Here is a 24744-nt window from a genome sequence, read left to right as displayed (position 1 = left end):
GTCAAAATAGGCCATTTAGGCTATCCAAACATTGCACTAGCACTTTATAAATGCACTGAGACTTTGTCTACCGCCAGTACTGTATTGTCCTGTTTGGGATAATAGGAACTTGCATCTTTTCCCAATATGCACTTTTCCCCAAATATGCACTTGCACTTTATGCCAAGCCAGGTATCAACTGGCCTAGTGTGCACTGCTTATAACCCTACAGTGCATAGAGATATATTTGTTATATCAATGTGGGGTTCTCTCTCTCTATGCATTGCAGAGACGGGCATTGTTGGAATTGGGCTGCAGCAGCTGCATCTGTTTTCTAGCACTCATCCCTTCTTGCGGATTGCTTGCCACACTGTGGAGGATTCCTCTCACACAGTGAGGCAACAAAAATTGCTTATGCGCACTGGCGCGATATCTCGTATATAAATCGGTACATTTCATCCTTGCAATGGCACAGAGTGTTTGACTCCCTCTGGATCTGTTGTGTGCGTGCATCAGCCTTCTATGAAGTTGGCCTATTAGTGTTCTATTTTTGAATACACACGTTTATGTCTCATGAGAATATAGATACTCTAAGATGGCGGATTTACCGCCATACTGCACCATAGAGTTCTTTTTCAGCCAAGATAGACTGGTAATCATGTGATGCGCAAGCGGCAGGTGGGAGGGGCCCATCACACGACATGCGAAGCAATATAAACACGAGAATACATAAGTTGGGAACAACTACAAGCCTGAGGAAGCTCGCGAGTCGAGCGGAACGCGTGGCGTTTTTCCACCCGTTGGGGTGAGTGCTGCTTTACACCTGGTCTGACCAGGAATTGTTTTGTATGCTTTTTAATGATGATTTGCACTACTTGTGATGAATAAAGTAATTTTAAAACTTAGTAAATGGTCGTGAGTGCTTGGGCAATCTTTGGTTGAAGCTGGAGGTAGTGTTTATCTACTTAAGTCTCATTATGGTTCAAAGTAAAACCGAAAACCCCTTGAAATTCGCCAGTTATGGTACGCTAAGCAACCATAACTCCCCGCAGCACTGTGCACTGCTAACAGTAACACCCAGGACATCAAAGATGACATCACAAATGTCATTGATGACATCACTGATGACATCACATGTGCATTTACTTTTCAGACAAGGGATTGTGAAGGTAATTTTGGCAAAAAAAGTATCAGATTATCGGTACATATGTAATAAACTTCATACTTCATCACGCAATGTAGGCGTGTAAAGAAAATTCCATTGCAGTGTTCTTTCTAGTACAGAATCTGCTCATACAGAAATGTAGGTATTGGCTGCAGCATACACCACAGAGGTGCTATATTTGTACTTTCCAAAGTTGTATAATAAAATGGTGAATGCTTCTGTATGAAACTTTTCTGGTCTGTGAAACATGTACTAAGTTGCTAATAATGCATTGGTTAATATATATTTCTAGTAATACACACAAAACTTAAATGGACTACAATGCATACAAATATGTGGCTTATATATGTAGAGAAAAGTAAGCAAACAAGAGGCAGTATCATTAGCAACTGTATAGAATGTAGATGATAGTATTGATGCACAAAAATGTTGCTGTGTTGCAGGCCTGATTCTTCCCCTACATATGTACATTATAAGATGCGATTAATTTCTAAGGAAAGTAGTGTAAGAACATGTCAGAATATCAATATCTATAAATGTAATACCTTTTGAAAGCTAAGTTTCTGACTCAGTAAATAAAGCCACCTTGCCTACATATGGCACTGAAGAAAAACGAAGGGGCTACACATGTGATGTCATCAGTGATGTCATCAATAACATTTGAGATGTCATCTTTGATGTCCTGGGTGTTACTGTTAGCAGTGCACAGTGCTGTGGGAGTTATGGTTGCTCAGCGTAACATAACTGGTGAATTTCAAGGGTTTTTCGGTTTTACTTTGAACCATAATGAGACTTTTGCATTATGTCACATTTGTAAAAAATAATGAATTTCACAGGTTTTTAGTAGCGCAACTTAACCATAACGTCCCCTTAACAAAGTGTTTTTTTTTTTAGTGAATTGTATGGGTTTTTAGTAGGACAATTTAAGTGTAAGGTCTTGCTAAGAGAAATTTGTACTGCATGTCACAGATTTTCAGTAGGGCAACATAACCGTAACGTCCCTTTACCAAGAGTAGTTTGGCAAACAGTATACACCTTGCGAAGAATGCCACATGAAAGTATGCTGGCGTACAGCACCGTGACATGTCCTGGAATTAATACACACTTAACTGTACCATCTATGCCTCGGTGGGCAGTGTGGAAATAGATTTTATATTCATGTCGGAACATCCACCCTCAACATTTGCCGTACACAACGCCAACATGTATTGGTATGCAGGGATTACCAATGCACTACACATTATAGATCATTAGCAAAAGTTGTACTTATCTGAAAAAGGCATCAGCTAAAAGCATCCCTCCTCCCTAAGAAACAGCAGCACTGGTGTTATGAGAAAGCATAAGAAACAGTGGTGCTACCTTGCACGTAACAAACGGACAAAATGTATCGCCGTACATCTACCAACCCATATTACCGTTTATTGCCTTTTTGCTCATTGCCGTTTGCAAATTCCCTTATTGCCTGCCGTGCCAAAAAATAAACCCACCCGTAAACAAGGATAATAATGCATTAATAACAACCTTTCACAGTGTAAGGGAAAAAAATAAAATAAAATTGCATACACTCCAAATAATGCATATTTCTCAGTAAAGTACATAGACGCCTGTATTGCTCGCCAAGAGTGCACGGACAGTCATTTATCACCAGTACAGTTGCAGAGCCAATACTTTCAACGCAGTTAGACGACGCAATGACTTACAACCACACGCACACTTAGAGAGTAAGTAGCACTTATACGGCTATTTATTCATAGTTAAACATACATAAGCAATAAGTGATACTACAGGAATAAATCACAGATAAATCACAGAAAAGATAGCAAGTTAGCAAGAATACCTCACCATGGGCGTAACTGAATCTCATCTCACCAGAAGCGGCTGGAAGACCCCAGTAACAGCCAGGCCGAGAGCTCAACAGCCCACAGGTATGTCGGACCAAGGCGTCCCCCCTCCGACTGAGGTCTTTGTGCTTATCCCATCTGACCGTTGCAGAGTTCCACATATATGCACTCCTCAAAAGGGGTGGCAATTTCTCGAACCTTCCGTCATTAGCGCTTGCGCTTTGGTGAGTGACCGTTGGTTGCCAGGTGGATCAACCGACAGTAACCCTAAGGAGCAAAGCGCTTCCCTCTCCTAAAAACGCCACGGAAAACAGTTCTATGATTCATCTCGAAACCTTGGCGCGGGCATAGCAAACCACAACAAACCTTGTTATCTGGTACCAGCCGGCACCTGCGGATCCTAGCTTTCCCAGCGCCGTGTCCTTGGCTGAGAAGGCCTGCATTCCAGGCCCAGCAGCGAATAACGTTGAAAACATGTTATTTCGCAAAGCAAGTACAGCTTTCCACTGAGGAATGGATAAATATCCATAATGGCTCTGAGTGCCCCCAGAATGCACTGCGCACCAGCGCCATGTTTTAGCTCCAGCATCACAAGGCCATAATCTTTGCCAGTAATACTCTAAATTAGCAAAGAAGTAACAGGTGCTACTGAAAAGGACGATTTGTTGTTGTAATCCTGGCCGGCGGTCGCAGTTCGGATTACAAAACAAAATCCTCTTTCAAGATTGCCGCCATAGAAAGGGAAGGCGGTTATTCCATACATAGCCCCTCTTCCCTTTCCATGGTAGGCTGTAAAAAGCACAAGCACAAGTACGTGACGTGACGCCGCACTTGTAAACAAACATACAGCGACGTACAACCTAATAACTAACATTTGGAAATGATTCAGTTGAATGTGAAAGAAAACGTGAACATTTTACAGTTTGCACAGTAGGTTTATTTAACAACAAAGTGGCAGAGACAATCGGAGTAAGGGCATTTTTAGTACAATCATAACAATACTTCGAAGGGCGGCATTGCAAATGTCGAAGATCACGAACACGTCGTTTTTTTGGCAGACAAACATTTTGGGATTTCGTTAAAGCAGTCACTTTGTTTCCACAGTGATTTCCCAAAGGTCGTCATGACCTTCAGCCTACAGCACCATAAATGAAGTGACGTTGCTCCGCATAGCGAGTTCAGCGTACAGACAAAGCAGGCTGAAAGTCTCATTCCACATAATTGTTATGGACAGGCAACCGTTCACCAGGAGCTGCATTTGCCGTCCGAAGAAGACGTCACTCAGCAAGTGAAGCCCATGACGCGCACAATACGGCAAGATGTACCTATGCGCGAAAGGTTACAGAAAATACGTGTCAATAACCAACCTGTACCAAAAAATTTCAAAAAAGACACATAAAATGTGCAAAGTACTACACAAAGGTACGTGTTCAAACATGACATTTTAATAAAATGTTATTAATGTCCATTTGTACCTGTAGTGCCAGGCTACAAATGCTGAGATTTTGTATTCGCCGTAAGAGAAAAAAAAATGCCAACTACACAGGAAGAGGATAATTCAGTTATGAAATGAAAAAGGAAGGGAGAATGAAAAAAAGTTACGTCGCGTGATTTCAAAGAAAACTAAAAAAAAGTGCAAAGGTTTACACAAAGCTATGTGGAGATAGTTAAAGTTTCAAATAAGAAATAGTAATGCTAAAAAAGAATGAGTGCAGTCATACACTACAAATGTACAACCTGGGCACTCTCAAATATTACTGCAATAATGTAATGGCACAGAAAGATAATACGACATTTATATTGGCACAATTAGATTTGCGGTAAGAGAACAATAAAGCGCAGTTCGCTGCAGATTGGGCAAAATTAAACTTACACAATATTTACTGCCTCCATTCTGTTTGTGCAAGTTACACCAATGTGTTTGCATGGAAGATTCTTTGTATACTGATATTCCATGTCCCTTGCAAACTTTTTGAAACATGACGTTATCAATTGCAATTTCTTTCAACCCTTTCATTCCGTGAACTGCCAGTAAGTTTCCCTTTTCACTCAAGGTAAAACAACAATTGCCCCTTATACATTCACTCTGATGCGCGGGCGTATTGAGCAGTCAACCAAAAAAGCAACTCATGTGGCCTTCGCTCAGAAGCCAAATACATTTTTTCTTTGAAGCAACATATTGCAATCCAATTATGAGAACCGCTACTCCCATACACATCCCGAAGGGATGTTTCCAGCAAACACTGCAGATGGTTGCCGTAGTTGACAAAACTGAAGACGCCAGTCTGACGGCAATTTTATTCCAAAAACATTTTAACCCACACGCAGTAATTGGTCTTGGAATAGTAAGCAGGTACTTCCATTTAAACGTATCACTTTGGTGAGAAAAAATCTCCACTTTTTCATTTTGCACTTCCACTTCCACATCCCATTCCGCCCCCCTCAAAGGTCACCTTCTGAAATACTGTTACATGAGTGTGTCAAGTCCAATGCAGTGTTGGTTTCGATGTGTTACTAGCGATATCAGCGTACACTAAAACATGAATAAAACTTAAACCTTAGAACCCACATGCAGTAATTGCTCGTGGAACAGTAAGTAGGAACTTCCATTTAAACGTATAACTTTGGTGTCAAAAAAGCTCCACTTTTTCTTTTTGTACTTCCACATCCCTTTCCGGCCCCCTTAAAGGTCATCTTCCGAAATACTGTTACATGAGTGTGTCAAGTCCAATGCAGTGTTGGTTTCGATGTGTTACTAGCGATATCCGTGTACACTAAAACATAAATAAAACATAGGCGGGGCACTGAAAAAAGCTCCCTTACTTGACGCTCTTGTACAACCTATCAGGGAATGTGTCACATGTTCACGTGCACAGACTTTTTCCCCCCATTCAATCTAAGGGGAAAAGAGACATTTTGAGAACCCCTGCCCCTTATAACTTGCGCCCCCTGCACCAAACATCAACAAACTTTCCAAAGAAAGTCACAGTGAGTGATATAATTCTTTTTGCAAACTTTGGTGACGATTCATCCAAGTATAGCACAGGTATAAGGCAGTCAAAAAGTGTTCTTCCTATGGAAACAGCAACTCCACCATAACAACATAGCCACCAACGTGCCTGTCTAATATGCTGTAGTGGTTGTTCGGTGGACCTACAGATTTGGATACATGTCTGCATACATTTGAATGTATACGTGTACATTGGCTTATAACTCCACTGCTTATAAGGTCGTTTCTATAAAACAGTACACACTCCCCAGAAACATCTGACATGCTAACATATACTACAGGTGTATGCATTGCTCCAATATGATGCGGTGGATGTGGTCAGGGCCTAGGGTTTTAGGAGTATGTTGTATGGCTACAGCCTGCAGCCATGCAACCAAAACTGTACATCCTGCCCACAACCACCTCAGTGATGTGGAGTAGTACGGGTGTATTGATAGGTGTAGTTTGCTTCACTTGTTCTGGCCAGAGACTGCACTCCTAGCTGTATGTTTATAGATATTGCAATGTGTGGGTGTGCGCTGGCTTACACCTCCAGTGCTTATAACTTTGTTCTTGGGTGCTGTACACACTCCCCACAACCATGTAATCGTTAGTCAATACTACAGGTGTATTCATGGTTGTGACATGCTGCGGTGGTTGTGGCCAGAGCCTACAGTCTTCAAAGTATGGCCTCCGGCCATGCATCCAAGACTGTAGGCCCTGGCCACAACCACCGCAGCATGTCATAACCATGGTGGCATACTAATCAATAACAGACCCATAGGAAAATGTAATGTAATAATGTCATATACTCCATTTGAATGGTCAGTAACACAACGCGTGTCCTTCGAACATTTTCAAGGTGCCTCTACACAGCACAGACTAAAATACTACCCTTATCGCACCCCTCATTTTCTGCATGTACAAATATCCTGAACAAGGCGGCAATGGAGAATACATCATTAACAGTTGCCGCCCAAACAAGTACAGTATTTCAGTCATCTCTTAAGCTCTGAACCTCTCCAAGCACTGTAGGTGTTCAGAAGACTTTCCCAAACAATATTTCGCATGACGAATACATCCTTACCACCTGCCGCCCAAACAAATACAGTATTTAAGCCATCTCTTACTCTGTGATCCTCCCCACACACTGTAGGAGAGCAAAACAGTTTCAAAAACAGCATTTTGCCTCTGGTCTTCGGATCCAAGATGTCGGGCACATCCAAACAACTTGACGCACATCACGGCTCGATGTAGCCAATCGGCGCGATGGCCAATCGGTATCTTGTCCGCGGAGCGAACATGGAACTGTGACCGCAGAGCGGACATACATATCACTAATTTATTGAGACATATTTTTTTTTCATTTTAAAGGAAACTACTGGACGGATTGGCACCAAATTTACAAAAGCGCGCTTTTGGGACCAAGCCCCTGTCCCTGCTGCAAATTTGATGACAATCTGTCCAGGTGTTTGGGCTGTAGGCGTGCGTAAAGTTTTTTTCCCCCCATTAAGTCTATGGGAAAAAGACGTTTTGGGACCCCCCCTATAACTTTTGACCCCCTGGACCAAACATCACCAAACATTGCAAAAAAATTCAGAGTGGCCCATATACTTTTTTTTTGCACAGTTTGGTGAGGATTTGTCCAGGGGGAGCGGAGTGGAGTTATAGGCCGCCCAAAAAGTGCTCTTTCTATGGAAACAGCAACTTAACCATAACTACACAGCCACTGGCTGTGTTTTTTATATATATATATTTCTGAGGCTTGTGGAATCTGCTTAGATCACATGCTGTGCATAGGCCGACATCTAGTGGAAGCTGCAGAGTATTACAGTTTGTTTTTCGAAACTCAAAAATGGGCGTCGACACAGGGCGTGCCAGTAATACTATCCCTAGTGTGACGTCCACTGTACCCATGATCCCTCGCGCGTCTAGGACCCTCCGGTTGTTTTTTTCCGCCATGCTGGTTGGAAGCACTGAGCGGAGTTCCCGGACTTAGTCAGATTTTGCAAATATTGTTATATATTTCCCCGTTTATTCCACCTATACGTCGAGTCTCCGAACATCGACACTCGACGCCAGATTGGAGAAAATTCAACCGTCGGACTACAGTGACGAATTTGGGCCTCGGAAGGCCTCTGGCCTCGGCCCGGGCCTCGGAAGTCCTCTGGACTCGGCCCTGCAAGTAGGGAGAGTGGGAGGTGGACATACTCTACACTCTTTTGGTATATAGGTACATTCTTATATATTCCTACACTTAACAGCCCGCTGCCACAAGGTGCGTATGGACGGTACCCCTTTCCAATTCTGCCCCAAGTGCAACCGCAAGTACCCTTGGGTGCAATCTATGCTTGCCGAGGGACCACCCCAAGGCGAACTGCAGAGCATGTAGTAGGTTTAAACCGACATACTTAAGGACCGTTCCATCAAGCGTTGGGCCCACCACGCCAGGCGTCAGGAGGCCATGGCAACGGAGGGCGCCTTCAGCGATGGCAGCAATGCCGTGCTTTCAGACGGCGAGGGCAACGTGGCGTCAAGAGACAGCCAAGCGCAAGTCCCCGACCTCGGAAGGTCGTCCGGCAGGGCGGCTATGGGGAAGACCCCCGGCAACACAAGCGCAACCCACAGCACTAACACTAAATGCGCGAAGTCCAACCGAGACTCGACGCACACGTCAAGTTCTCGTTAAGAGGCGCACCGAGAACAGTCCACCGAATCGGTGTCCTTTGGGCGTTCTCGATCGCCGCATGACTCCAGGCAATCATCCACTGTTGCCAAGAGTGCCTCGCTCCCCAAGGTAACGGAATTTTGATCGTCTGAAGACGAAGCCGACTTCCATCCCCAGACCGCACTCCAAGAGTCGGCGCCCGGAGACCGCGTAACGGCGGCTCCCGAGTCCCTACCTCCACGTTCTAAGGATAGGGACACTACCCCCGAACCTCGACGCTAGGCGTCGGAAGGCTCCGAAGGGGCGAAAAAGCAGGGAAAACTCTTGCGCCCACGGGGAGGGGGGAAAACGGAGGAAGCAGTTTCGGCCTCCTCACACACTTCCCACTTCACATAGACAGACAAGTCCCAGTCCTCTGTTATCCCAAGGATCCCTGCTAAAACCAGTAAGTCTAGTCAGGATAAGGCGGAGAAAGCCCCAGAAAGGATCATTCCCAGTTTTAGAGAATGGTCTAGTGATGACATAGACAGGGTTATGTCAAGGATGTCTTCATTGGCAGATTTTTATGCAAAAAACCCTCAACACTTTCTCTCCTATACTCCCGACGGGTCAGCATCCTCACGCTCTAAGGATCCAATACCTCCAAGTAAGAAGTCCTGGTTTGAAGCCCCAGCACGGTCTTCGGACCCCTTCTATATACAGCCCTACTCTCAATATCAAGGAGATACATCCTTTTGTGAGGATCCAGATTTGGGCATGTTGGAAGAGCAAACTGGTACAGGCTACTATGGGGATGATGAGGACCAAGAAGAGGAAGAGGAAGACCCTGAGACCTAGAGAGTAGATTCCCCGGTAGAGAAAGAAGCCCCGATTACTGACTCCCCTGTCGACAATCAACCTCTCCTGAATGAAGTTCTGTCCCGAGCGGCAGAGCATTTCCACATTGGCACCCAGGGTGCTCAAGAGGAGAGGGACTTCGCCGAAGAGTTAGTGGGAGAAAGGAGGCCTGTTGCTCAGGCCATCCCTATCCTTAAGTCTATTCAGAGAAGAATAGACCCTTCACTTTTAAATCCTAACCTCACCAGGGCGGTGAACCCCAGAAACTTTTCAGGGCAGCCCAATCAGACCCACTGTATATAAGGGGGCATCTGAAACCGGACTCCCTGATAGTTACGAACCCCCGTAAAAGGGCTGGAACACCCTTGTCATCGTCCGAAGCTCCTCCCGACAAGGAGAGCAAGACACTGTATGGTTTGGGCAGGAAAGTAGCCTCCACTTCCGCCTACCAGGCAGTGGGAAGAGGTCGCGGCACTCATAGACTCCACCCCAGAACCCTTAAAGAGCCAGTTGGCACGAGTTGTGGCGGAGGGAAGAGCCGTGTCCGGTTGCATTTTAAAAGCAACCTTTTGATGCCGCGGATAATGCCAGCGGATTGATAGCAGAAGGAACTGTTATCAAGAGACGCGCTTGGTTACGGCAGTCTGGATTCAAAGCTGAAACCCAAGCATCATTGTTAGATAAACCGGTCGAGCCGGCTCTGTTGTCGAGGTGGAGCCGGCTCTGTTGTAAGGCGGTCGAGGACGCGCTCAAAAATGCCAAGGACGAGTATGAGACACTCAAATCCCTAGGCCAACTAACCAATAAACCCCTTAATCAGAGAGGGAATGGCAATTTTCGTCGCCCACGCGGCCAAAATTCCCAGAGAGGATCTAACTTACCAGGGGCAGGGTACAGTGTGGAACAATAATAACCAACAGTCTACCCAGGGTTACGGCAGGGGTAATAAAAGAGGACGTGGTAAAGGTAGAAGCAGTCCCACTAAAGGAGGCGGCACGCCTCCACCAAAACAGTGACGCTCAGTTCAGGGTCCCTTCTCACGCAACTCCAGTAGGGGGACGCATTTCCAACTTTACCCAAGTTTGGGAAGGGATCACATCAGACAGATGGATGCTGTCCACAGGAACCAGCATGAACCATCCTCCATGACAAAGAATACATTCTTTGGAACACCAGAAGATCTTCCTCGAGGAGATTGTCAATCTGCTAGCAAAGGACACGATAGAACTCGTCCCGGGACAACAGGTAAACAAGAGTATTTATTCAACTTACTTCCTTGTGCCAAAAAAAGATTTGACAATGCGCCCAGTATTGGATTTACGGCCTGCAAACAAGCATGTCAAGCACCAAAAATTTCGCACGACTACTCTCCAAGAGGTATTCCCCCCCTAAAAAAGGGCGATTACATGGCAACATTGGACATGAAAGATGCCTATTTTCATATTTCCATGTTCCCAGCGCACAGAAATTACTTGCGCTTCAAGGTGGACAGTCGGCACTACAAGTTCAAGGTACTGCCCTTCAGGATAGCTTCGGCTCCAAGGGTATTCACCAAGATACTGGCGGTGGGGGCAGCACACCTACGCAGGGAGGCAATCCCAGTGTACCCTTACCTGGACGACTGGCTCATCACGGGGGAGACCCCAGTAATTTGCAGAACAAACATTCAAAGGACAATCGACCTCCTCTTCGAATTGGGCGTCTCAATAAACGAGAAAGTCAAGTCTGGTGCCAAGAACCTCCAAACAGTTCCTAGGAGCTATCCTAGACACTCAAGAGGGGTTGACCTTTCCTTCCGAGGAAAGAATTCGGAATATACTGCTGCAAATTCCGCAATATCAGTCCGGTCGCCAGATAACGGTATGCAAAGCAATGCGGTTGCTGGGCATGATGGCGTCATGTATTTACCTGGTCCCCCATGTGCGCCTGCGCATGCGTCCCATGCAGGAATGGTTGGCGAAACAGTGGTCCCGGGCAAGTGGTCAGTGGGACGATCTAGTGGTCGTTTCGCCAACACTTGTACAAAGCCTAAACTGGTGGACAAGAGAAAATCTGTCCAAGGGGAAACCCTTTTACGATCCCGATATACAGGCGTTAGTCACAACCGATGCATGCCTAACAGGGTGGTGAGCTCACCATCTCCACCACACAGCTCAGGGTCTCTGGTCTCACTCAGTGGCCAAGAATCACATCAACCTGCTAGAGCTTCTGGCAGTATTCAGAGCGCTTCAAGCGTTCGAGCCCTACCTGCTAAATCTGTCCGTGCAAATCCGGACGGACAGCACTACAGCCATGTTTTACCTGAACAAGCAAGTAGGGACTCGTTTGCCAAATCTGTCCAAGCTTGCCCAGAAAATTTGGATATGGGCACTCAGACAGAACATCTTCCTGTCATCTCAACATGTTCCAGAGGATCTCAATTCTCTAGCGGATGCTCTAAGCAGCGACCCCCCCCTCCCAGAAGAACACGAATGGTGTCTACACAGAGAGGTCGTAGAAGATATCTTCTCTCAGTGGGGTTTCCCCACTGTAGACCTATTTGCCACAAGCGAAAACAGACAATGCCCAGGATTTGCATCCAGGTTCCTCCAACCAGACTCCCAGAGGAACGCCCTGTGGATGAACTGGTCAGGAATGTTTGCGTACGCTTTTCCACCAACTCCTCTCATCAGGAAGGTGGTCAACAAGATGAACAGAGAGTTGATGATGCACGTCCTGGTTGCTCCCATGTGGGCGAGACAACCGTGGTTCCCACACTTAAGCAGATTAGCGGTGTGCGAACCGATCAAACTTGCGACCTGGTACAACCTACTGTCCCAGCACCAAGGTCAAACAGTGCATCCTCAACCCAACTCAATGAATCTGGCTGCATGGCTCCTGAGGTCATAGAGTTTGGACATCTCAATTTACCACAGAGGTGTATGGACATCCTAAAGTAATATAGGAATCCAAACACGAGGCACTGCTACTTTGACAAATGGAAGAGATTTGTTATCTGGTGCCAGAATAAACAAATCAACCCAGTTGATTGCACTCCTTCCACTATTGTTACATACATACTCCACCTGCTGGATGCAGGACTGGTTTTTAACTCACTGAAGGTACACCTGGCAGCTCTGTCGGCATACACCACTTCCCATAACAAGGTGTCATGGTGGAAAGTACCAGTAGTTAAAGCCTTCATGGAAGGAGTAAAGAGACTTCACCCTCTTATTTCTAACCCACCACCAGGTTGGGACCTTAACGTGGTGCTATCTAAACTCATGGGCCCCCCATTTCGAGCCCATGCATAAAAGCAGTCTCAAACACCTGATTTATAAGACGGCCTTCTTAGTGGCTATTATATCTATAAGAAGGGTCAGTGAAATTCAGGCTCTGTCAGTGCAAGATCCTTTCTTTACTGTCCATAAAGATAAACTGGTTTTACGCACACACCCTAGGTTCTCACCTAAGTTTATTTCTAAATTCCACGTGAACCAGTCCATCGAGCTTCCGGCTTCCTTCCAAGACCCACAGAGCTCGGCTGAGGTGAAACTACACACCCTAGATGTGCGTAGGGCGGTCCTCTACTATGTAAACAAGACCAGACCACTAAGGAAAACAGACCAACTGTCTCCGTAGCTACAGGCAGAGAGGGGGGTTGCGTCTCTAAAGGTACCATCTCTAAGTGGATTATTAACTGTATCCAGCTGTATTACTCCCTTTCTGGAAAGACTCTGCCTTTCACGCCAAGAGCCCACTCTACAAGAGGCATTGGGGCCACTCTGGCTTTCATTGCAAATGTCCCCCTTGACACCATTTGCAAAGCAGCTACTTGGATCTCTATTCACACTTTTACTCAGCACTACTGCATTGACACCCATTCCAAGACAGATACCCAAGTGGGACAAGTGGTTCTAAGACATTTATTTGCTCATGACCCTTCTCGCATCCCACCTCCTTCTTCAGGTACTGCTCGCTAATCTATGCACAGCATGTGATCTAAGCAGATTCCACAAGCCTCAGAATGGATACATTACTCACCGTAATCGTATTTTTGATGCTTGTATCTGCTTAGATTCACATGCGACCCACCCCTCCTCCCCTCTGAGAGAAGGCGCATGGATGCTTGTAGTCTTACCTTTCTTTATATCTGCTTGGATCATCTGTACTCGCGCTACTCTTCATGCTACCTCATGTCCGAAAAAATAAAATCTGAGGGTCCTTCACGCGTGAGGGATCATGGGTACAGTGGACGTCACACTAGGGATAGTATTACTGGCACGCCCTGTGTCGACTCCCATTTTCGAGTTTCGAAAAACAAACTGTAATACTCCGCTTCCACTAGATGTCGGCCTATGCACAGCATGTGAATCTAAGCAGATACAAGCATCAGAAATACGATTACGGTGAGTAATGTATCCCATATATTTTCCCGGAATGGCCCCAATCCACGGCTGCAATATGCCGAAAATGAAGCTTCAGGAACTCTAAAATAACCGCACTTGCAAAAATATGCAAAAGTAGAAAAAAGTTTTATTTACTCAAATCATGACGGTTAAAAACAAAGGCTTCCCAGGAAGTAAGAGCCTGACTGACGCGTTTCACCACACTCCTGTGGCTTGTTCATATAAATATATACATACACACATCACAATTTCATGGACAACTAACTTATCTCCAGTGATTAAAACTGTAATACCGCCTATCGAACTCAATAGCGGAATGAATAGACTCTGCATATTGGATGACCAATTGGAAAGTTTAATAGAAACATTTCACTCTTTTTCGCGTAAAGCGATAGAAAAACTTCAATACAAATGGCATCTGATACCCTTTAAACACACAAAAGGACTTGGAAAAAATTCCAGAGTGAAACATTGTCGCATCTACAATAAGCAAATAGTAGAAAAAAAAGAACTACACAGACATCTAAAATTGCTCCCAACAATGAGCCATGAAGAGAGGCTAAAACCTGCAAAGCTCCTAAAACAACATAGGAACTGTATTAAAACAATCAAGGCGAATATAATACAAAGCGATGCAGAACGCATGCTTGAAACAATGCAAAATAAAAATTCAAAAGATCTGTGGAGACTATTGAATGGAAATCACCAGCATTAAGAATCTTCTACCCGATTTCCCAGAATCAGATTGGATTCTATACTTCTCAGACATCTACAAGAAAGGAAATGAGACAGCCAAAGACCATCATCGAGGAATCGCCCATAAATGGAAGACAATATGGGATCTTGATGAAATCCTGATACACATCAAGCAGCTTACTGCCTCCCAGGCACCCGGACCCGATGGTTTTAGCATTGCAATGCTGAAACTTAACCCAGAAGTATGGGCAAAGTTATGTATGCAGATTTTTACCATCGTATCAGAGCATAATGTTATCCCAACAACATGGAAAACAGCTATACTGATACCAGTTTATAAGCATGGTGACAGGAAACTATCAAGAAACTATCGCCTGATAGCTCTATTGGACCCCATGGAAAAGTATTTGCATCACTTTTACTACGAAGACTAACGGAAAGGGCGATAACAAATTGTAGACAGGATCCAAGGCAAACAGGCTTTATAAGTTATGTAGGTACTAACATCAACCTGATATTACTTAACATCTTAAAATTGGAAGCCATCAGAGGGGAAACTCAAGTTCATGCAGCTTTCATAGTTCTCCAGCATGGGTTCTGGCATGGATTCACATGCTCATGAATATTCCCTGTCAGGCAGAGAATCCTCGTTAAGGAAAAAATCAGTTTCAGTTTCACTTCTGAACTGTCTTTCTCCTAACAACCAATCACTGGTCTCTGGGTCATACTGCCCCCAGCCAATGACTGCCCTCTACCTAAGCCCCTCCATGGCAGCTATTTTCAGATTTTTACCGCACGTTCAAGTGTTGGGAGTCCTCCTGCTATAGCTCCTAAGCTTTAACTGCGTTTTGTGATTTATTTAATTTTTTTCCAAGAGTTTTGCTCTATTTTTTTTTTTCGGTCTATCGAACCTCAAGCTCCATCAATACACCTTACAATTAACGGTGACCCGTTTCTCATATTCTTCAGCGCCCCTCAAGGGCAAATTTCGTAGTTTTCTTCTTGGAGGATTCCAGAAGCTTCTTCAAGGCCTATGCTGCTTGGACATGGCGGATGAGAAGGACTTGGCACCTCTGTTCAAGATTTACCCCAGGCTGCAACTTACGGAATGTTTTTTCGGACTTCGGACATTCCCTATGCCTTTACTGCCTGCACTCAGACCCGACGCACGTGGAGGATGACAGTGTGTTTTGTCAAAATATGATGCCTCGCACGCTGAACGATCAGCCCATGCGTCTCAATGAGTGGCTGCAGGCCAAGGCCCCTGCTCTGGGTGAGTCCCGGCAGCATTGCTCCTCTGCCCAGAAGGTCGAGCGGTCTTCTAAGACTTTGAGGGTGGCCCTTCTACGGGGGCTCAACATAAGGCCAAGCACTGAGAGTCCTCTGCCACCAGGAGCACCGTTGGGATGGGCTCCTCGGCGGCCAGGGCGAGTACAGCGTCTCCAGCGGCTTAGATCACGAGCCAAAGCTCAGAATCTTCAAAGAAGAGCAAGTCGGACCATCCGGGTGTCATGATCTCTGCTTCCAAAAGATCAGGACTTGCCCGACTCCCTTGGAAGCAGACCCATAACCCCGGTTCCGAGTGCCAGCCAGTCCCAATTGGGACCCTTTGGACCCTGTCCTGGCGCCAGTGGCACCAGGCTCATAAAGATGCCCAGTCCCAGCGCTGGAAGCGCCGGGCTCATAATGTTTGGGTGGACTTACCTGCAGCATACCATGCTGCTTACTTACCTGCCAGTTGAACCCCTGATCCTCTTCTGTTTGGGACTACTTTTCCTGTTGGGTGGGGCAGGAGCCACTCCCTAGGTTCAGAACACTGGAACTCTTCTGGAAAGCAGGAACTCTTTTCTTACCTAGGCGTGGCTGTGGAAGGAGACACCTAAGCACTACAGGAGGCTATTTAAACCACACCCGATGGATGAATCTTGCTTTGCGTTATTCTGCATTCTCTGCAGCAGAACGCTCATCGTGTCTTCTGCTTCTGATCCTGGGCCTAAGGGAACAAAGGCTTACCATCCTGGAATCCAGTCTTCAGCAGCACCTGTAAAGACAAAGAAAGAACAGGTTAGCACTATGGTCTTCAGTGGCAGCGCATCTCTTACCTGGTCCATCGGCTGTCACCAACGCCTCGCGCTGCATTCCGGCATCTGAAAGACAAAGGCTTACCTACTCTTCGCATGCTCCGGAGGTCTTTGCACTGCATTCTGGCATCTGAAAGACAAAAGCTTACCAGCTCTTCGCACGCTCCGGAGGCCTTCGGCGCTGCATCCCGCATCTGAAAGACAAAAGAAAGTGCGTTTAAAGACATTGGGCAACTTTATTACTCACGTGCCATTACTCCTTCCCACGCTGAATCCAGTGGGTATTCCAGCACCCTTCAGCTTCTCTAAAGCTCCGAACTTGTACCTGCAAGATAAAAGGGACAGTGCGCATCGTGAAGCAGGCTACAAGCGCTTACTTACGTGCTTCCAGGCGCTTCTATTCCTCACGCGGGTTCGATCCTCAACTCTCATCAGCCCGCCATCCGTCATCGCCGGAACCCTGCAAAACAAGAGATATCATTACAAAAGACTTTTAAGACATTTGAAGTGCCCAGAACTTACCGTTCGTGCAGTTAACGACGGACAGCAGTCCTCTGAGGTCAAGAGGCCTGCACCCTTATCCAGTGAAGAAACTGGTTACGGCACCCTGCCCCGAGGCAGATGGAGAGCTCGGCGTTCACTTACCTAAGGTGAGGGCGTTAACCTTTGGGGTTCTACAGGAGAAGAGAAAGGGAAGAGGAGAGAGGCACCCAATAACCCCAGTTCATTAATCCCATATTTTCTATCTGCAGACATCTTACTCTTCGAGTCAGACATACAGAGCACAGAGGTCCAGCCCAAAGAGCCAACCGTGTGTTACACATCACCTTTGAAGATACGGCATTCACCCAGTCAAGACCGGCGCCTCTGCGGGAATCAGGTGAGCGTTACACCGGGCAAGCTCTTGGAGAAGACCCAGACAGGCCCGCCGGAGACGGCCAATGGGGAGCGGAGCTCCGACCCTCCTCCCAAGGTGAAGGCCTCAGACTCGACCAAGGCCGTGAAGGCCCAAGTGTATCAGACAAAGGCCCAACCTTCCATCGAAGGAGTGGTGGTATCCCTCGCAAAGGCCGCCGTGGCGGATCCGCAGGGCACGGCCCCAAAGGCGAGAGTATCCTGGCCTGCCAGGAGGTAATCCTCTTTTCAGCCCATCGAAAAGACGCCAGAGAAGATGCCTATCATTTCACTGACAGTCTCCCTTAGTTGCAGAGAAGGGGGGCACTGTAGCCCTCCAGGGAACGGTTATCTCCTCAGAGGAGGAGCTCACCAACATCTGGACCTTCCAAGAGGAATGATGCATTGAGAGCAGGCCCTACGGCAAGGATCCCGACGAGGGCGATGATGAAGGTGACGACGAGGAGACAGACGAGGAGCAGCAGGGCGTTACGGGCTTGCAGGACAAGCCTAAGCTGCAAACACCACCTCCTCTGTCGCCGCCACTTCAGCAGCCACCTGGAGATAGCTCATTAGACATTCTTGCAGCTTTGCATACCCTATGCTCTGAGATTCGAACGAGAATGCCTCTTACGCCGACGTGGCACTGGCACAGATTGGCAGATTGCGGGAATCTCCCGTCTCCGCCAGCCAGATCTTCACTGCCTGACGAGATTGTCTCGTTCCACGCCATGATTTCCAGGGCTTCGGAAGCTATTCCAGCTTGTCCCTGAGGAGAAGAGGGTTTCATATACCAGCGAGGCGAAGAGGAAGACTGTACTTTCAATTACGCTCTTGGACGACATTTGGGACGAGGGGGTGTCCCTCATGAAGAGCCCTTCCTCGGCCCCTGCGAAGAGGGACCGTTATGAGAAGAAATACAGGGTGTTATGAGAAGAAATACAGGCTGCGCCCAAGTGCCTGCGGTCCAAGCCGTCTCCGGACTCTGTGGTTTCTGCGGCAGCCAAGAAGAAGTCTTCAGGCTCCTCCTCTTCGGCGGCCTCCACCCCCGGGACAGTGAGGGGAAGAAGTTGGATGCCATGGGGCGAAGAGTTATCACGTTGGCAGCGACAACCATCAAGGCTGCCAACGCCTTCGCCATTGTGGCACGTTACGACAGGGAGCTTCTATTCAAGATCGATCCCCTCCTGGACTTCCTGACAACAAGAGGGCAGAAGTTTTGGTTTGGAGATTCTACATGAAGTTGAGGTGGCATCGGACCACGCCATTACAGTGGCCATGGACCTTGCCAACACGGGGATCTGCCAGATGGGCAACAGCGTTTGCCTTCGTCGGCGAGGCTGGCTGAGGGCCACAAATTTTTGCCAGGATCTTCAATCAAAGGTGTTGGACATGCCCTTCGACGGGGACAGTTTGTTCGGGAAGACTGTGGAGGAGTGTCTTCAGGCCATCAAGGCGCACACTGAGACAGCCTGTCCCTTGGGCACGCTTCTACAGCGACAGCCTTCCTTTCTGACTTCCGGCGGACAATCCTAAGGTTCTTCCAAAGGATTCGGTGGAGGTGCTTTGTCCTACTGTCTGCCCTCTCGCTCGTCAGCCCAGGAGACCTACAGGGGTTGTCAAATCTGGAGGAGGACGTCGTCGCCAGGGGCCCAAAGGTGGCTCTTTGACGTCAAAACAGGATTGAACCGGCCGTGACGTTGGACTCCCACCCATGCACCCGGGTGGGAGGCCGCCTGGTGAACTTAGTCAGCGTGTGGAAGTCCATCTCCACCGATCGTTGGCTGCTGGACACTCTCACCCACAAACACACCCTGGAGTTCCAACGAAAGTGTCCCCATATAACACCAGTGGCCCTGCAGGAAAACCAAATCTTAACTTCTGCGGGAGGTTCGGGCCATGCTAAAAAAGGGTGTGATGGAGCTCGTCCCAAAGAGGCTCCGGGGCTCCGCAGTGTACTCTTGTTACTTCCTAGTAAAAAAGACCAGTGGTTGGAGGCCCATCCTAGACCTGCGCCATCTGAACAAGTACATCAAGTCTCAAAAGTTCTGGATGGTGACTCTTCAGCACGTGCTAGGACAGCAAGAAGAGGGGGTTTTTCTATTGTCGCTGGACTTGGAAGATGCCTATTTTCACATCCCCATCCACAAGGGCCACCGCAAATTCTTGCGCTACGTGGTTCAAGGGCAACATTACTAGTTCAAGGCCCTTCCCTTCGGATTGAAGTCTGCACCAAGAGTTTTCACCAAGTGCCTGGCGCCAGTGGCGGCTCAGCTGTGTCTACGAGGGATCCACATATACCCTTACCTGGACGACTGGCTCATCCGGGCAAGCTCAAGGACATTGCCGTCGAACACACGGCGAGGACTGTCCAACTCCTGACGGATATGGGGTTCTCGATAAACTATGTAAAGTCCTGCTTGACTCCATCGCAGGACGCACTGTTTCTGGGATCCCGACTCAACACAGTGTTGTGCCTGGCGTCTCCGTCGGAGGAGAGGATAGCGGCCATTTTGGGCAAGGTGCAATGGCTGTTGTCCCTAAAGGTCGCCACGGTGAGATCCATCAAGTCTCTGCTCGGCATGATGTCCTCGTACATATACCTCATCCGATTATGCAGGCTTCGGATGCGTCCACTACAGGAGTTCCTCGACTGACGTTGGATACAAGTATAGTGAAGCTTCCAGGACAAAGTCAAGCTTGATTGGAGCTTCCGTCGCACAAAAGGATGGTGGTGAGTTAACTCGCATCAGTTCAGAGGCGCGGACTTCCAGACCTCACCGTAACAGGAGACGGTCACGACGGATGCCTCGCTGGAAGTTTGGGCTGCTCACACCAGAGGTCTTCACGCAATAGGCCTGAGGCTGCTGGAGGAGAAGACGTTGCACATCAACGTGCTGGAGCTGCGAGCAGTGTTTTGGGCCCTCTAGTCCTTCCTGCCGTCCCTCAATGGCAAGGTGGTGCGGGTCTTCACGGACAATACTACCACAATGTTTTACATCAGGAAGCAGGCGAGCACCAGATCCCCAGCACACTCCAAAGAGGCGCAGGACATATGGCACTGGGCCGTTGCCCAGAGCATGTTCTCATCCCGTTTCATTTGGCAGGAGTGAAGAACACTGTCGCCGACTCTCTCAGCAGGGAGCTGCGCCTTGCCACGAGTGGGAACTTCGGCAGGACCAAGTGGATTGCCTGTTCAGCAAATGGGCCAATCCCCAGATCGATCTGTTTGCGACGGCGGCAAACACCAAGTGTCGGATGTTCGCCAACAGGTTTCCCCAGCCGGGGACTGGAGCCTGGGGGACGCATTCTCTCCCCCCTGGGACGGCCTGTTTCTGTATGCGTTCCCTCCGTTGCTGCTTCAACTAGTCAATCAACTCGAACGGTCCCGGTGCAAGATGATCCTCATCACACTAGCGTGGCTGAAACAGATATGGTACCCAGACCTTCTGGACTTGTTAGCATCCCCTCCAGTCAAGCTTCCGGCAGTCGTAGATCTTCTCGCCAGGGAACGAGGCGCGATTCTGCATCACGACCCAGGATCGCTGAACCTGAAGGCCTGGCACCTGCAGCACTAGAGTTTGGGGGCTACGATCTCCCAGCGGATTGTAAGGAAGTGCTTACCAAGGCCAGAGCTTCATCTACTCTCAAATGCTACGGGCACAAGTGTAAGAGGTTCGCCGTTTGGTGCCGTACTCAGAAGATCGACCCTCAACGAGTAACTGCTCCGCAGGTGCTTCCGTATTTGTTGTCATTGGCCAGGGCAGGACTGGCCCATGCTTCCATCAAAGTACATCTGGCAGCTATCTCCCGCTACACAAGATCTCCAGGACGATCATCCTTATGGTCGCATCGATTGGTCAAGGAGTTCGTCAAGACTATTTCGCTCGTTCCCGCCGGTGAAGGCTCTGGCCCAGACGTTGGGAGCTCAATGTGGTGCTTACTAGGCTCATGGGTCCTCCGTTCGAGCCTATGCATTCGGCACCGCTGACATTTTTTTGTGGTAAAAAGCTTTTCTTGTGGCCATCACCTCCACCCTATCTTGTAAACCACCTTATTTGACATTCCACGAGACAAGGGTGGTGCTACGGACGCACCTTTCCTTCATGCCCAAGGTGCCGTCGGATTTTCATCTAAACAAGCCCTTGGTGTTACCTGTATTCTTCCTGACTCCTTCAACGCCGGCTGAGAGGACTTTACACTCGCTGGATGTGGCTAGACCTCTGAAGTTTCTATGTGGACTTAACAAAGAGTTTCCGGAAGACGTCGTAACTTTTTGTGAACTTTTGGCCTGTGAACCATGGGAAGGCCCTCTCCAAGGCTTCCATTTCCCGGTGGCTCTCCGGCTGCATCAACTATTGACACTGGTTGGCGAACCGACTGTTGCCTGGCCGTCCGAAAGCCCATTCGACCAGTGCGATCGCTGCAAATGTTTAATGAAAATATTTGTCTCTAACCAAATTTAAAAACTGTCAAATCCGAATTGTGTTACTCATGAAAATCACCTTTGTGTTATAAGGTCAAACATATATGAATTGGTAAACAAATTTCATTGAAGTTAAGAGGAAGGTCTGAGTTAAAACTCCCTCAGTGGAGTCTATAACAGGCCCTGCCCCAAAAACAAACGCACATACAGGCCCTGCCTTATAGATAGTGCGCAGAGGATGCGGGTCTCATAATTTAGGAAACCATTTTCTCTTGCTATATTTTCCTGCATAGATACCAAGGCTGAGCACTTCTCCCCTGCACCTCAAATAACAGTTACTCAATCACCAACTGAATTATTAGATGTTTGAAGCCAACTAAACCAATTTTTGAAAAGTTGTGCTTAGCGGTGGTAAGGTTTTTTTTCCTACGAGGGAAGAGGGGCATACAGATGGATGCTTGCAGAGACCCTCCCTAAATGCTGACCTTGAAAACGGGCATTTGTGTCTGGCCTTCCTACTTGGGCACGTCTTCCAGTACCAAACCTAAGCTGATGTTATTTCCATGCTTTGTAAGTTAAGGGAATCTATAGACTAAGAGCGCATGTCTTACAACATGTATTAAATGTTTTTGGAGAAATGTACACTCTAAAATATATAGTTGCGTATAGGTAATATTTTTCTTTTTGAAACAAAGGAAAATGTAACTTTATGCTGCTTTGTTACTCACTGTAGTATGTATTTGATAGGTTATGAGTCAGGAGATTCAAGAACAGCTTCATAAACAACAAGCAATTATCGCAGACAAGCAAATGAGTGTCAAAGAAGACCTGGATCAAGTGGAACCTGCTGTCATCGAAGCACAGAATGGTGGGCAAATGTTTCCTTTACTTTTCAAATTTTGAAACAATGGAGAATTGAACTTTATGCTGCTTTGTTACTCACTGTAGTGTGTATTTGATGGGTCATGAGTCAGGAGACTCTTAAAGCCTTCAGAGTTTTCAAATGTTTTGTGGCTGTGTTAACTCTTCAGCAACAGATGTTGTGCCCTTCTCATCCCCAGAGCATTTTGTCTGTTGTATACTAGTGCCCCTTCATTGCCGTTAGTCTATCGATATGTGTGTACAAATACATGCCACGCTCCCATTCTATAACAGTGGCATGGAAGAGGATGTAAGGCTTCTCCAGCATTGGATCTTTCATAGATGTAGATGCTTGAATATTCCCCGTTGTCAGACTGGGAATCCTCGGTGATAAAAATAATTATAATTCTTTTTTAATATACATACATTGTTACATAGAAATGCATGTACATAGCGCATTATGGCCTATAAGCCATTCTATTGTGTAGTCCCTCCACCTCACTTTGGTCCTTTATGACCCCAACCAATGAGGAGGCAGGGCTTACGCTCCGCCGCAGGTAGCCATCTTCAGATTTTTCACCACAGTCTAATTGACACAGGGTATCCTCAAGCTCTCTGAGCTTTTTCGTTTTTGTCTTCTATTCTACAGTAGTTGATCTATTTTAAGTATACTCTACCACTTTCCCCTTGCCAGGGGCTAACTCTACTGTTTTTTTTGGGCTTCAAGAAACTTTATCCTGACCCAGAATTTGTCGAGTGAACCTTCTCTTCAGATGGCCGAACTTCAGGCTACCAAGAAGCCTTCCCTGGTCAAGGATTGCACGAGGTGTAGGAGAAAGGTGGTTTACATGAAAGACCCCCATGACCACTGCATATACTGCCAATATCCTCATGACATCCAGAAATGTCACATTTGCAAGTCTTTTTCGACTAGGACTCTTCAAGACAGACATCGAAGACTTCTACATTTAGATGCCAAGGGGCTTTCTTCTGACGAGGAATCTGCTAAAACAGTCCCTGTTCACTCCAGCAGAGAGTAAGAGGAAACTGGAAATTATACCTTTCCTACCTCCCCTGGCATCTACAAGCCACAAGATGAAGGATTCTGAGGCAAAAACTACCTCCAAAGGTAAGGAGGAGTTTGTAAAAAACCAGGGGAGGGTTGGGGGTGGCTAGTCGGCAACGAGCGGCAGTAACGATATAGGCCCATTGTCCACTAAGCCGTCAACGAAACCCTCATCGATGACCACTACGCGACAAACATCGTCCACGACTAAGTCCTCGTTGGCGAGTTTATCGTCCACGAAGCACTCGACGGACGGCAAGCTACCATCTACGAAATCTTGGTCCATAGAACCACCGTCGACGAGGCCATCGTCGATGAAATCTTCAACCACAGCTCCGTTGACGACACTGCAAGCATCTTTACCGACAGAGGAAATAGGGACCAGAACGCCCCTCGCTGACGCCACTATTATGCCATCCAATGAAGACAGTCTTCCTGAGTCTGTGGAAGCACCGCATCAGTTTGTAGAAGCTCTTGAACCACAGGGAACACAACTGTCCCCCTTAGGAGAAATGCCGGAGCTCCCGGACGTCATCCTACAGGAGGAGTTTTCAGACACGGAATCTGTTGAACTACAACGTCTTACACCTAAAGAACACAGTCCAACTTGGCAACCTACTACAGAGGTCCCGGCTGATCCTTATGACCCTGTACTCATGTTATCAATGCAAAGGATTATTGAAGAGTTCAACAGGCGTCAAAATGAAAAGAACAGGTCAGTTGTACCGAGGGAGCCAAACCTCCCGCAGAGGAAGTCTTCACCTCGACAAAGCACGCCAAGACATTCGCCTCACAGAAGTAGGCCACAGAAAAGAGTGCGTTCACCTGAGCCACCACGCAAGTCTAGGAGCAG

General features: G+C 47.3%; 1 protein-coding gene across 1 annotated transcript in view; it reads left to right on the top strand.

The window, feature by feature from the left end:
- DYNC1H1 (dynein cytoplasmic 1 heavy chain 1) overlaps positions 1-24744 on the top strand; it is a 2031190-nt gene that overhangs the window by 982716 nt on the left and 1023730 nt on the right. The window contains exon 51 of the mRNA XM_069637760.1: positions 22712-22832. Within this exon, the coding sequence (XP_069493861.1) occupies positions 22712-22832 (121 nt within the window). The remainder of the gene's footprint in view (positions 1-22711; positions 22833-24744) is intronic.

Source organism: Ambystoma mexicanum, chromosome 14 (genome assembly GCF_040938575.1).
Source record: "Ambystoma mexicanum isolate Mex_15411 chromosome 14, UKY_AmexF1_1, whole genome shotgun sequence".
NCBI classification, from domain to species: domain Eukaryota; kingdom Metazoa; phylum Chordata; class Amphibia; order Caudata; family Ambystomatidae; genus Ambystoma; species Ambystoma mexicanum.
Note: the sequence above shows the minus strand (reverse complement) of the source record. Positions and strands in the feature narration are given on the sequence as shown.